This window comes from Bos mutus, chromosome 11 (assembly GCF_027580195.1).
Source record: "Bos mutus isolate GX-2022 chromosome 11, NWIPB_WYAK_1.1, whole genome shotgun sequence".
Taxonomy (NCBI): Eukaryota; Metazoa; Chordata; class Mammalia; order Artiodactyla; family Bovidae; genus Bos; species Bos mutus.
The window spans coordinates 177,711-191,494 of NC_091627.1; the positions used below are offsets into that span (position 1 = coordinate 177,711).

At 50.8% G+C, this 13,784-nt stretch overlaps 1 protein-coding gene across 2 annotated transcripts in view; it reads right to left on the minus strand.

Annotated features, from left to right (window-relative positions):
* The window catches only part of CACNA1B (calcium voltage-gated channel subunit alpha1 B), a 209,995-nt gene that overhangs the window by 150,780 nt on the left and 45,431 nt on the right, over positions 1-13,784 (minus strand). For both annotated transcript variants that reach the window (XM_070380086.1, XM_070380087.1), the window contains exons 4-6: positions 12,259-12,350; positions 10,756-10,908; positions 8,446-8,636 (exon numbers count right to left, since the gene is read on the minus strand). In XM_070380086.1, coding sequence (XP_070236187.1) covers positions 8,446-8,636; positions 10,756-10,908; positions 12,259-12,350 — 436 coding nt within the window. The remainder of the gene's footprint in view (positions 1-8,445; positions 8,637-10,755; positions 10,909-12,258; positions 12,351-13,784) is intronic.

Genomic DNA, 13,784 nt, shown 5'->3' on the forward strand with positions numbered 1-13,784 from the left:
TCCAACCAGTCCATCCTAAAGGAAATCAGTCCTGAATATTCATTGGAAGGACTGATGCTGAAGCTGAAACTCCAATACTTTGATCACCTGATGTGAAGAACTGACTCATTTGAAAAGACCCTGATGCTGGGAAAGACTGAAGGCAGGAGGAGAAGGGAACGACACAGGATGAGATGATTGGATGGCATCACCGACTCGATGAACGTGGGTTTGGGTGGACTCTGGGAGTTGGTGATGGACAGGGAGGCCTGGCGTGCTGCGGTTCATGGGGTCACAAAGAGTCAGACACAATTGAGCAACTGAACTGAACTGACTGAGGTTTCAGCAGTTCGTGAACCAAGAACTTCCAGATGTACAAGCTGGTCATAGAAAAGGCAGAAGAACCAGAGATCAAATTGCCAACATCCGCTAGATCATAGAAAAATCAGGGGAATTCCAAAAAAAAGACTCTACTTCTGCTTCACTGACTATGCTAAAGCCTTTGACTGTGTGGATCACAACAAACTGCGGAGTATTCTTAAAGAGATGAGAATACCAGGCCACCTGACCTCCTCCTAAGAAACCTGCATGCAGGACAAAAAGCAACAGCTAGAACTGGACTTGGGACAACGGACTGGTTCCAAATCAGGAAAAGAGTAAGTCAAGGCTGTATATTGTCATCCTGCTTATTTAACTTATATGCAGAGTACATCATGAGAAATGCCGGACTGGATGACTCACAAGCCTGAATTAAAATTGCCAGGAGAAATATCAACAACCTCAGATATGCAGATGGCACCACCCTTATGGCAGAAAGTGAAGATGAACTAAAGAACCTCTTGATGAAAGTGAAAGAGGAGAGTGAAAAAGCGGGCTTAAAATTCAACACTCAGAAAAACGAAGATCATGGCATTCAGTTCCATCACGTCATGGCAAATAGATGGGGAAAGAGTGGAAATAGTGTCACATCATTTTCTTAGGCTTCAAAATCACTGCAGACAGTAACTGCAGTCACAAAATTAAAAGACGCTTGCTCTACAAACCTAGACAGTGTATTAAAAAGTCAGAGACATTACTTGCCAACAAACGTCCATATAGTCAAAGCTATGGTTTTTCCAGCAATCACGTATGGATGTGAAAGTTGAACCATAAAGAAGCTTGAGCACTGAAGAATTGATGGTTTTGAATTATGGTGCTAGAGAAGACTCTTGAGAGTCCTTGGACAGCAAGGATATCAAACCAGTCAATCCTAAAGGAAATCAACCCAGAATATTCATGAGAAGGACAGCTGCTGAAGCTCCAATACTTTGGTCATCTGATGCAAAGAACCAACTCATTAAAAAAAGACCCTGATGCCAGGAAAGACTGGGGGCAAGAGGAGAAAGGGGTGACAGAGGATAAGGTGGTTGGATGGCATCACTGACTAGATGGACATGAGCTTGAGCAAACTCAGGGAGATAGTGAAGGAAAGGGAAGCCTGGTGTGCGTCAGTTCATGGGATCACAAAGAGTGAGACACAACCCAGCAAATGAACAACGACAACAGAACAAACACAGACTCACAGACGTAGAGACGCAGAGACGCAGAGACGTAGAGACGTAGAGACGCAGAGACGCAGAGACGCAGAGACGCAGAGACGCAGAGACGCAGAGACGCAGAGACATAGAGACGCAGAGACGCAGAGACGTAGAGACGTAGAGACGCAGAGACGCAGAGACTGTCTGTGAGTCTGTGTTGTTCTGCTGCTGTTGTTCAACAGGAGGAGGGGGGAGAGGGGTGTGCTGGGAGGTGGGCGTTGGCAGGTGAAAACTATAGGGTTTAGAATGGATGAAAATGAGGTCCTAAGGTGTGGTACTGTGATATACCGTACTATATCACAGTAATACACTGTGATACACTGTAATGGAAAAGAACATAAAAAGAATGTATTTATGTACAATTGAGTCGCTTTGCTGTTTATCAGACACTGGCACAACACTGTAAATCGACTGTACATATGCATACAGGCCACCTTGATAAAATATCAGCAAATGGAACTAAGCAGTGCATAAAGTAATTGTGTGCCATGAGCACATGGGTTTTTTCCAGGAGTGCAATGTTGGTTCAGTATTCAAAAGTCAATCAGCGTAATCCACCATTAACAGGCTAAAGGAAGAAAATCACATAATCATACCAAGGCAGAAAAAGTATTTTACAAAACTCAACACCCATTCATGATAAAAACTCTCAGAAAAATTAGGAATCCAAGGACTGACTCAGCTTGATAAAGAGCATCTGCAGAAAAGCTGACAGCTAACATTACACCTCAGCAGTGAAAACGGAATGCTTTCCCCTGAGCCTTGGAGAATGGGAAGCACGTCTGCTCTCACTACTCTGTTAATTACTGTGACGGTGGGCGTTTTAGCCACTGAAATCAAGCAAGAGCCAGAAGATAAAAGGCACACAGGGGAACTTTCCTGGTGATCCAGTGCTTAAGACCCCGCCTTCCAACGTAGGGGTACAGGTTGGTACAGGTTTTACCTCTGCTTAGGGAACTAGACCCCACATGTCTCATGGCCAAAAAAACAAACTTGAAATGGAAGCAACATTGTAACAAATTCAATAAAAACTTTAAAAAATTAAAACATAAAAGGCATACAGGTCAGAAAAAAAGAAATCATTCCTATTTACAAATGACACAGCTATCTATATAGGAAATCCCAAGGAATCTCCAAAAAATCTCCTAGAATTAATAAGTGAGTTCAGAAAGGTCAGGAATATAAGATCAACTTACAAAAATCAGTTGTATTTCTTTATATGTTTGTGTGCTCAGTCACTCAGTCATGTCTGACTCTTCGCGACCCTAGGGACTGTAGCCCACCAGTCTCGTCTGTCCATGGAAATTTCCAGGCAAGAATACTGAGTGGGTTGCCATTTCCTGCTCGAGGGGATCTTCCCAACCCAGAGATCACACCCTCCGCTCTTGTGTCTCCTGCTTTGGCAGGAGGATTCTTTACCCCTGTGCCCCCTAGGAAACCCGCATTTCAGTATACTAGCGATGAAACTATATATGGACACCAAGATTTAAAATACAATACCATTTACAATCTAACAAACACGTACAGGACTTGTATGCTGAAAACTATAAAATTCTGACTGAAGAAATCAAAAACAGTCTAAATAAAGGGAGAGATACTCCATGTCATGGATTGAAAGAGCCAGTACAGTAAAGATGCAATTCTCCCAAACTGAATAAAACGGGAGGGATCTATCTGGTTTAAAAGATTTATAGTATGGCTACAACACTGAGGCCTGCATGACACCAGCAGAGGGGCAGACACAGAGCTCACTGGGACAGAGATGGACCCACGCACGCATGCCCAGCGGGCTGTCTGCAAAGGTGCAAAAGCAGTTCAGTGGAGGAAATAGAGCATTTCAACAAGTGTTGCTGGGGCAACTGGATGTCCACAACCCAGAGAAAGGGAGGAAGAAGGGAGGGAGGGAGAGAGAAAAGGGAAGGAGGGAGGGAGGGGGCGGGGGGAGCACACCTCAACCTAGACCTCACACTTCATACAAAAATTAACACAAGACGGATCACAGGCTTACATGTAAAAGAATAAAAATGTTAGAAAAAATATAGGAGAAAATATTTGATTTAGGACTAGGCAAAGAGTTATTAGATTTTATGCCAAAAGCGCAGTCCACAAAAGAAAAAACCACTAAACAGGACTTTATCCAAATTAAATAGGTATGTTCTTTCACAGGTCAAGTGAGGAGTATGCAAAGACAAGCTACTGACTCAGAGAACATATTTGCAAACCATACATCTGACAAACAATTCATATCTGGAATATATATATAAACTGTACAGCAAAAGAACAATCCAGAACATGAGCTAAAGATAGGAAGAGCTATTTCACTGAAGAAGACGCACAAACAGCAAATCAGCATGAGCAGATCTTAGCACTATCGGCCACTGGGAAATCCATGACGATACATGTCTGCACAGCCAGAATGGCTGAAGTTAAAAACACCAAATATCAGTGAGGAGACAGAGAAACTAGATTACTCATACACTGCTGGTGGATCCAAAAGAATACAGGTCTTTGAAAGATGTTAGTTTCCTAAAAAATTAAACATACAACCCAGAAATTGCACTCTTGAGCATTTAACCCAGAGAAATGAAAACTTTCATTTGCACAAAAACCTGCCCACAGGACTTCCCTGGTGGCTCAGTGGTAAAGAATCTGCCTGCCAATGCATGAGACACGAGTTCAATCTCTGATCCAGGAAGATCCCAAGTAACTATTGAGCCTGTGCTCCCGAGCCCAGGAGCTGCAGCTACTGAGCCCACTCGCCACAGCCACGGAGCGCACTCGCCCAGCCCCTGAGACCTGCACAGCCTGGAGCCCGCGCTCCACGACAAGAGAAGCTGCCGCAACAAGAAACATATGCACCGCAACTGGAGAGCAGACCCCAACAAAGACCCAGCACAGCCAGAAATAAACAAATATTTTTTTAAAAATCTGCCCACAAACGTGTAGAGCAGCTTTATTCATGATAACCCCAAGCAGAGACAACACACACGTTCTTTACAGGTGAGTATTAAACGCTGTAGTTCACTCACACCTTGGGGACCACTCAGCCAAAAAAAAAAAAGAAAAATGAAGAAACTGCTGACATGCAATAATCCAGATGTGTCTCCAGAGAATTATGCTGAGGGAAAAAAAACCAATACCCCAAATCACACAGGGTCTGGTTTCATCTACATAACATTCTTGAAAAGGCAGAATTATCGATGTGGCAAAAGGCAAGTGCTGACCAGGGATGAGGGCAAGAGAGAGGCGGGCGTGGCCCTCAGAGGGCAGCAGGACACCCTGCCGACAGGACACTGTCTCCACCGCAGCAGGGTCACCGTCCTGTTCTGGGAGTCGCCTGTTTTGCAGGCTGTTGGCAGAAGCAGGCAAAGCATACATGGGCTCTCTCTGTATTAATTCTTACAACTGCATGCGCACCTACCTTACCACAAATAAAAAGTTTCATTTAAAAAGAGAGCCAAAAAATAAATAAATAAAAAGAGAGCCAGTTCCCACGTGTCCCTGCAGGTGCCTCATGGCCCTGCCATCCTCACCTTCAATCTTGGCCTCTTTAACCTGTGAATTCCAAGGCTCTATTCCCACTAACTGCCCGTCTCCTGGGACTTCTTGGCGACAGCTGGTCTGGAATCACTCTGGAAACGCTGTGCTCGGCTTCCAGGACACGGCACACTGCGGGGGCTCCAGCTCCCCCCAGGCCCGCCTCGCGCTCTTCTCTGGCTCCTTCTCTCCTACTTGGCTTCTGCGTGTTGGAAGTCTCCTGACAGCCAAAGGCTCACACAAGCTCCATTTTTAGCCATCTTGCTTCTAGCTCCACACATTCACACTGGGCGATCTCATCCTGTCTTGTAATTTGAAACATCACCCATGACTTCACACATGCACCCTCAGCCCTGCTGTCCCCCCGAACTCCCTTCTCATACACTCAACTGTATACTCAGCACCTCCACTTGGATGAAACAGTGCGTTCAGCTTCCTAGGGACAAAGCAGAGTGAGTTCTCAGTGTCCACCACAACATTCTGCTAAACAAAATTCCACAATCACCTTTCTCAGTAAAAGGCACCACCGTTCCTAATGGCTCAAGTCACAGCATCTTTGATCCCTCTTTCTTTCACATTAAACATCACACTGAACCAATGAACAAGTTTGGTCTGCACTAACTTCAAAACGGAGCTTTTCACCTACATATCTGAAGGCCCCTTCCTCAGATCTTCACAAAACGAGTGCAGTGATCAGATGCAAAACCACACGTGCTTAACCATAAACCCACATTATTTACCGCCTATGGGCCCGCTGAACATAGTCACAGCCCAGGATGAAAATGTGGATAGGTCCTGTGACGATCAACACAAGTAGAAAACACAGGCTGAACTCAGTAATTAAGCATCCCGTCCCAGCTGCCGTGCTTCTCACCGAGACCATCGTCCCTCCTCCGCGGGCCTGCACAGCTGGCTGCTTTCAGAGGGAAAGGACAGCGCAGCCCTCTCTGCCCACCACGCCTCGCTCTGTCCCTCCTTCCAGGGCCTCTGACCCCGGCGCTACTGACGCAGAGGAATGGGCGGGGGGACAGTCCTCCGTGCACGGGGCCCACTGTCCCAAGATAACCCACCTCCCCAGCCCGGCAGGAACTCGCAGCTGACTCATCCCTCACAAGACACTTGTGTGGGCTCTTTCAGGACCCATCTGACCACACTCCTCAGAACCCAGACGGCCATTTCTCCTCAAGACGGGGACCTGCCTGCCACCACCGCCAGCGCCTCAGCAGCCAGTCTCCATGAGGCGCCGGGCGGCCTGCTCTCCCCAGGCGGCACAGGTGCTTACCGCCCCCCAGCCCCAGCCCCCCACCCCTAGCCCCCCAGCCCAATGTGCAGGCCTGAGGCGCCGCCCCTCGAAGGCTCCATCAAGGAGCATTTGTCTGAGGCAACCACGAATGCCCCGACCCTGGGCTGTGGGGAAAGACAGCCTCTCCTGCCAGAGAACACTCTTCAGATGTCCTCTCTGGGGACATTCCTGGCGGTGCAGTGGTTAGGACTCTGCGCTTCCACTGCCGAGGACCTGGGTTCAACCCCTGGTGTGGACAGAAGAGAACAAAGCCTGTCTGATCTCCAGCAACTGGCCCCGTAACCCCTCCGTGTGGAACAGACTCAGCGTTCTCAGCCACGGGCTCCGGGCACCAGGCTCATGGCCCACACCCTGCATGGCATGCCGGTGCCCTGCAGACTCCCCAGCACTGTCCCGCAGGCTCTGCATGTCTGGCTCCCAGACCCCACAGATCTTGCTTTCCCAGTGCCCCTGACCTGCCACCCCTGCCCCTCGTCCTCCTGCTCCCTTCGCTGAACTTGCCGTTACTGACTGGCATTATTTATCGAAAGCCTCCTGCCACCACTGTGCCTGTAGCGTCTGCTCCCAGTGTGTCCCCTGGAAATATGTCAGGGGAGCCTCTGTGGCCCTTCCTGACCAGCGCCTCCCACCCACCCACCCCTGGGGGCACAGGCCCACCAGGCTGAGTCACCTGGGCAGTGGCCAAGTCCCATGGCTCATGCAGTGCCCCGCTCGGTGGGGCTGGCAGGGACGTGGCCATCTCCAGCTATTTTTAGGGTTTGTCTTTGTGGAAATTGTTCCTGGATTGGCTGCAGGGAGAGAATGGCCAAGCTCCTCATCACCGCCCTTGTCTCTGTTTCTCCCTTGATCAAACCAAGCCTGTCATCAGACACGACTCTGTCTCCAAGGAGGGCTCTGGCTCAGTGGACCTCGGGCCAGCTTTTCCATAACTCACCCTCTGCCACCTTCCTGCCCAGCCGGCACTTACCAAGCACTGCCAGATGTGCAGCCCTGAGACCCACCAAGTCTCCATGAACTCTAAGACGAGTCGCAGAGCAGAGGATTCCAGCCTGTTCCTCCCATCCTTGTTCACGCCAGAAGCGCGTGGCTACTCCAGAGGCTGGCGGCCCGAGCCCCGCCCCAGTGCACAAGCGACAGGTTCAAGTGAAACAGCTCACACTCCCCAAGTCCCCTCCACAGCTCCCGGCACAACACACCCTCCAGCCACCAAGACACAGCGATCCACCAGCCAGACCTTCCAAAACTCCTGTTTCAAATGCACTGCCTTTCTCCACTCCCTCTAACTTAACTGTTCTCGTGCCCATGATCACAGGACTCTAGAGCATAGCTCTGTGGGGATGGGGGTCGTCACATAAAAAAAGACACCGAGAGCAACCCAGGAGTCCCCAAGAAGAGCCTCAGGTGGAGGGGAGGCAGGCATGAGACACGTCATCAGGAAGCCCCAGAGGGCCTTATACCCAGCTTCTGTCCACAAGCACCAACCCCCAGACCACCCTACACTGCTGGGCTGGACTAGAGTCCTAACGACAGGGAAGACGGGGAGGGCGGGCAGGAGAGCAGGAGGGAGACTCAGAGGGAAGCAAACAAAGGTATACAACATACTTCCCACCCCCAGGACCCTGGTTCCCACCCCCAGGATCCCCCAGACCCCACTTCCCACCCCCAGGACCCTGGCACAATCAGTGCATCCTCCCTGCACCTCGGCCCTGCTCCTCCCATTCACCAGGCAGCAGCCTGCTGCCTCAAGCCCAGAACGAGTTAACTAGCTTCTCCAAGCCTCACTCCCACGTCTGCACGCAGGGCTCTCGTCACCAGCAGTGGCAGGTCCACCTCCTCTGGAATTGTTTTTTCTAACCTTCACCACCCAGCCCTCACCTTCACTTTCAAAACAGAAGTTGCCTGGAGACTCCAGAACCCAGGTCAGTGGCCCTGCAGGGGAGCTGCCCGAAGGAGCCTGTGTCCCATCCTGGGGGGAGAAGGCAGCCCGAGTCTGGACAGAAGCCTCGCCCCAAGGGGGCCCAGGAGCTCCCGGACCAAGACCCGACTTACGTTGTAGAGGATGTCGGTCCAGCCCTCCATGGTGATGCACTGGAACACCGTCAGGATGGCGAACAGGATGTTGTCGAAGTTGGTGATGCCGAAGTTGGGGCCCGCCCAGTACTCCCGGCACTCAGTGTCACCCTCGCACAGCCGCGCCGGGGCCTCCCTGCCGCATGGGAAGTCACCCACCGGATCTGCGTCTGCGAGGAGAAGAGCAGGCAGGGCTGCACTGAGGAACCCCGAGCTCTGCACCCCACTGGGACTGCGGGGCCCAGACCTCAGCACGGGAGAAAGGGATCAGGCACCAAGGGAAACTGCCTCCTGGCACTGCTGCACATGCCCTGTCTCCATCCTCGGCCCCAGCCTCAGACCCACCCTCTCAGGAACAGCTGGTCAACCTCCCCTTCCCCACAGAAACTGCCCATCACTATGTAAATATGCTGAGAACTCATTCACCTTAAAATCAAAAACAACCAACTCCTAACCTCCTACTCTTCCTATCGCCATCACCCCAACTGTCCCACAGCCAAACCTCCACCCAGACTTCCCCAACACACAGGTCTGCCTGTCACTCTGGAGCCAGAACCAAGCTGGACGGAGCCCTGCAGCCCCGGTGCTCTTCAGGCAGGTTGACCAACACAGGCCCAGAGCATGGCTGGGCCTCAGGGCCCAGTTCTCCTGGCACTGGCCCCAGCAAAGGGGACACACTCTTGCTGGCAGCCAGGAGCCACACAAAGAGATGCTAAAGAAATCACAGAAAACCAGGGCTAACCTCTGGAGTAAGGAGGCAAGCAGCTCATGCTAGTCCCTCCCTCCCAAAACCTAAAGAAAAAACTATTCTTAAAAAATGCATAACAACACATGGAAAAGCTCTCCCATCAGGATAGGGGAAATTTTAGGAATAGCTAGGATGGGAAGCAAATATTCCCAGATTTAGAAGGCAAAACTGATCACACAAGTTTATTCCTTTCTTCCAATTATCTCAATAAATGCTCATAAAGAAAACCAGAAAATCATTGTTTGTCTATTTGTAGACAATTGTATTCTCTGTGAATAATGACAGTTTCATTTCCTCCTTTCACATTCTTCTTAGAGCTTTTGTTCTTTTTCTTGCCTCACATCACTGGCCACAACCACCAAGGCTAGATGGACCAGAGGTGACCGCGTGTGCCTTTATCTCTGTTTTCACTTCAAAGGAAAAGCTCTCAAGACCGATGACAAAGTATGATGTCTGAAGGGAATTTTAGGTAGTTTAAGCAAATTCCCCTTATTTCCAGTTTGATTAAGAGGGTTTTTAAAATTATGAATGATTTAAACTTTAATAAACTTTTCCTGCCTCTACTGAGATGATCATACAGGTTTTCTCCTTTAATGTGTTTGTAGCTCAAGACACAAACCCTTGTGTCACCCTTAACTCTTCACTTTCCCTTACTCCACATACAGTTGCCCAGAAAACCCAGATGGCCCAGCAGGCCACACTGCAAAATATACCCAGAACATCACAGATTCTAAGAGCCAAACAGGTTTCCCCGGGGCTCAGTGATAAAGAATGTGCCTGCCAGTGCGGGAGACTTGGGTTCCATCCCTGGTCTGGGAAGATCCCCTAAAGAAGGAAATGGCAACCCACTCCAGTATTCTTGTCTGGGAAACCCCATGGACAGAGGAGCCTGGTGGGTTACAGTTCCTGGCGTCACAAAGAGTCAGACACGACTTAGTGACTAAAACAATACCAACTGCCAAACAGCCTGGCCCCCGCCTCCATCCATCTCTCCTGGACTGAGATTTGACTCTCTGACTCTCCCCTGTTTGATCTGCCTCCCCAGAGCAGCCAGAACAATCAGAGGGTACCAGCGCTCACTCAAGGCCCCACTGTCCTCCCACTTCTCTAGGAATAAGATTCAGAGTCCTACATGGCCTGAACCCACGTGAGGCCCCTCCACTCACTGCTTCTCACTCTAGCCCTTCACACTTACAAGTCCTTGTAACCGGAGCTTCTGGCAGGCTGCTGATGGGCCCCCTCTCACCACACTCAGGTCGCTGTCCAACTATCACCCTGACAGAGAGGCCTCCCCAGGCTACTGTCTGTGAGACAGACCCCAAATCATGCTATTTCAGACACCCTTCTTGTTTCCCTCCTAGAAGTTACTACTGTAACTTCAGTAATTACTTCGTGTGTTTGCGTTTATAAGACTCTTGCCTGGGTCCACTTCCTTTGTCTAGCACCTAGAAGGCCCCCTCAGGGCCCAGAACAGTGAATCTCTCCGGGACGAATGAGTCTGTGGTCCTCCTCTGGGTCCGACAGGTACTTCAAGGCCTCACCTGTGCTGTTGGGGAAACAAGCCTTGTGGAATTTGCCCATGTAGAACTCGAGGCCAATGATGGCGAACATGAGGATGGCGAAAAAGAGAAGCAGCCCAATCTGCAGGAGCGGAACCATGGCCTTCATGATGGACTTGAGCACCACCTGCAAACCTGGGCAGAGCAGGTGAAGCAGGCAGGTCAGGCACACAGTGGGCAAAGCAGGGAGTGGACTGGGGTGTGGACAGAACAGCAAGAGCCTGGGTGGGCAGGGCTGAGTCCTGGGCCAAGTGTGGAGCAATGAGTGCTCATGAGGCCGAAGGACAGAGCTGGGCCCTCAAAGCAGGGGACAGAGAGGGAGTGGTGGGGAAGCGGGACAGAACAGTGAGTGCCTCCCTGGGTAGAGCTGAGGGTCCTTGAGGTGGGGGACAAAGCAGAGGGGTCTCACGGGGGAGTGGACTGAGCAGAGTCCCAGTCAGAGGGAGGGACGGTGTGCGGGGGTATCAGTAGGAAGTACTGACGAGCACTCTGAGTCTGTGGAGGGCTCAGGGTGGAGCAAAAGCGGAGAGTCCTGAGAGGAAAGAGGAGGAACTCCTGGGAGCTGAAAGCAGGGGATCCTGGGAGGGAGAGCAGGGGATCCTGGGAACTAAGAGCAGGGGATGCTGGGAATGAAGAACAGGGGATGCTGGAACGGAAGAGCAGGGGATCATGGGAACTAAGTGCAGGGGATGCTGGGAATGAAAAATAAGGGTTCCTGACAGACCCACTCCTGAGGGAAAGGAAAACAGGGGGCCTACTCCTAAGGAGGGTTCTACCACTGACTGTAGGGCATGAGTATGTCCAGGCCAGGGGAACAATCCCACTTCCAACCTTGAACTTGCTCCTGGGTACAGGCCTGAGCTGCTTCCTGGCAGGGTCTTGGGGCAGTACAGGGAGCTGACCAGCAGTCTTCCTTGCAATGGGCTCAGGTGGCACAGTTCCAGGCCTGCCACCCGGGCCCTGAAGGAAATCCAAACTCCCACTGGCCTGGAGGAACATGGGCCCAGGCAGTCACCACTCTCAAGGCAACCTGGCCACTCTCTGCCCCCACGTGGCCTCTTAAGCCACCCAGTCCCGGAGCACGTCTTAACTGGGTCACAGGTCTTGACAGCCCTGCCTAGCCTGAGCCAGGACAGATGGCCCTCTGCAGCCTCTGAATGTGTTCCCTGCCCCACCACCTTGGCTCATCTCTCATCTGCCCTTTAACCCCAGGAAAAGAAGCAAAGAGCTGCAAATACAGCAAAGGGTGTGAGAGGAGCAAAGCTTCCACGTAGGAAGCCGGGTTACCCTCTAGTCTTTCAAGGAAACAGGAGAGGATGGAGAAGGGCCATTTGTGCCTTCAAACCTGGTTCCCTGGGGCTAAGGGTGGCAAGCTCAGAGTCACCAGAGGGTCCGGAGGTCAGGGCCTCACTGCAGCTGTGGCAGGTGTAGGGGACAAGGTCAGTGTCCAGGTAGGCTGGGCCTGATTGCTTTCGCCAGACTCACTTGGAATCCCAGACACCAGCTTCAGGGGCCTCAGTACACGCACAGCCCGCAGTGTTCGCAGGTCAAAGTCAGTGCCAGCTGTGGCGAGGATCCTGGCAGGAACAAAGACAAGCGGGAAGTAAGGGCTTCTGCACGGTGTTGAGAAGAGGGCACGCCCCTCCCGCCACCCACGTCCTGTCCTCCAAGAGCAGTGACATCTTCATGCCTGTGTCCCCCGCTGTCCAAGCACCAGCGTACCAGGCAGGGGAGGCCAGGAACTGAGTTCAGACATCCTTGCCAGTAATGCTAGTGATGGCTTTTACCAGCACGATCATGCTTCCGGGCATCACCCCTGAGAGAACACGTGGTCTCTGGTCCCTGGCCCAGCCCTGAATCTGTCCTTGAAATGAGTCCTAGCCTGAACCATGTCCCCAAGCAACCCCAGCTGCACTCCAAGTTGCCTCATGAGCGATGGTGATACTGAGAGCAGAAGAATGAGCCTGAGGGACTTCTGAACGGATGCCACAGGCCCCTTCCCCACTTCACCACAGGAGAACACAGGAACGAAGAGTGGAGACAGCGAACAGAGGGTTCAGAAAACCCCATTAGCATAAAGCATACCCCCAGTGTCTCCCATCTTAAAACAAAACAGAACATTCTGTATCTGTCTCCGAGCCCGGACACCTTCTCTGCTCCCTGCACTCCAAAACTCAGTCAGTGCCAGTCCTCGCTCTCCCACTGTTAACTCTTCAGCCTCTCCTCAGCTTTGTCCAACTGCATTCTCACTCCCACCTTTCCACTCTTTCGTCACGCCTTCTTGCCAACATCAACAGTCAAGTCTCCTGTAAATGGTCTCTCCTCTTGCCCACTGGTCAGCTCTCTCGTTTTCTCCTTGACACACTGGGAGTCCTTTTGTCAGCTCTGCCCCCTCTACCAGACTGAAAACTTTAACACGTCAGGGCTCACCGTTCAGAATCCACCCAATAGCTTTGAATACCACCGAAAGCTTATTACTCCCTAATTTATATATTTAACTCAAATCTGGAACTCTGGGTTCATATGCCCGTCCATTTGCCTTTTTCAACATTTCCATTTGGATAGCAAAAAAGCATATCACACATTAATAAAACTAAAGAATACTTTTCAAAACTTTAATGTAAATATTAAAGCATGTATTATTTTTCAGCTCAGGGCTGTTACATGATGGCAACTAGAGAACTATTTATTCTTTCTCCCAACCTTGCTCCTCCCACAGTGCTCCCCCCTCTCTGTGAACAGCACTAGTCAAGTGTTACATAAGCCAGAACCAAGGCTTCCTACCTGACTCGTCTCTCTCTTATACTCCACATCCAATTCACTGACAATCCTGTTGACTCTACCTTTAAAAAGTCTTGGACTCTCAGTGAAAAAGCATTGTTGCCTGCCCCTCTGCCCCCAACTCTAGAGACACAGCAGTAAGGAATAACATTTGAGATGCAGCTGGGGTAAAATAAGATGAAATGGCAGGGGGCGGAGAAAAGAAGGGCAACAAGAAAATCTATTCAAAC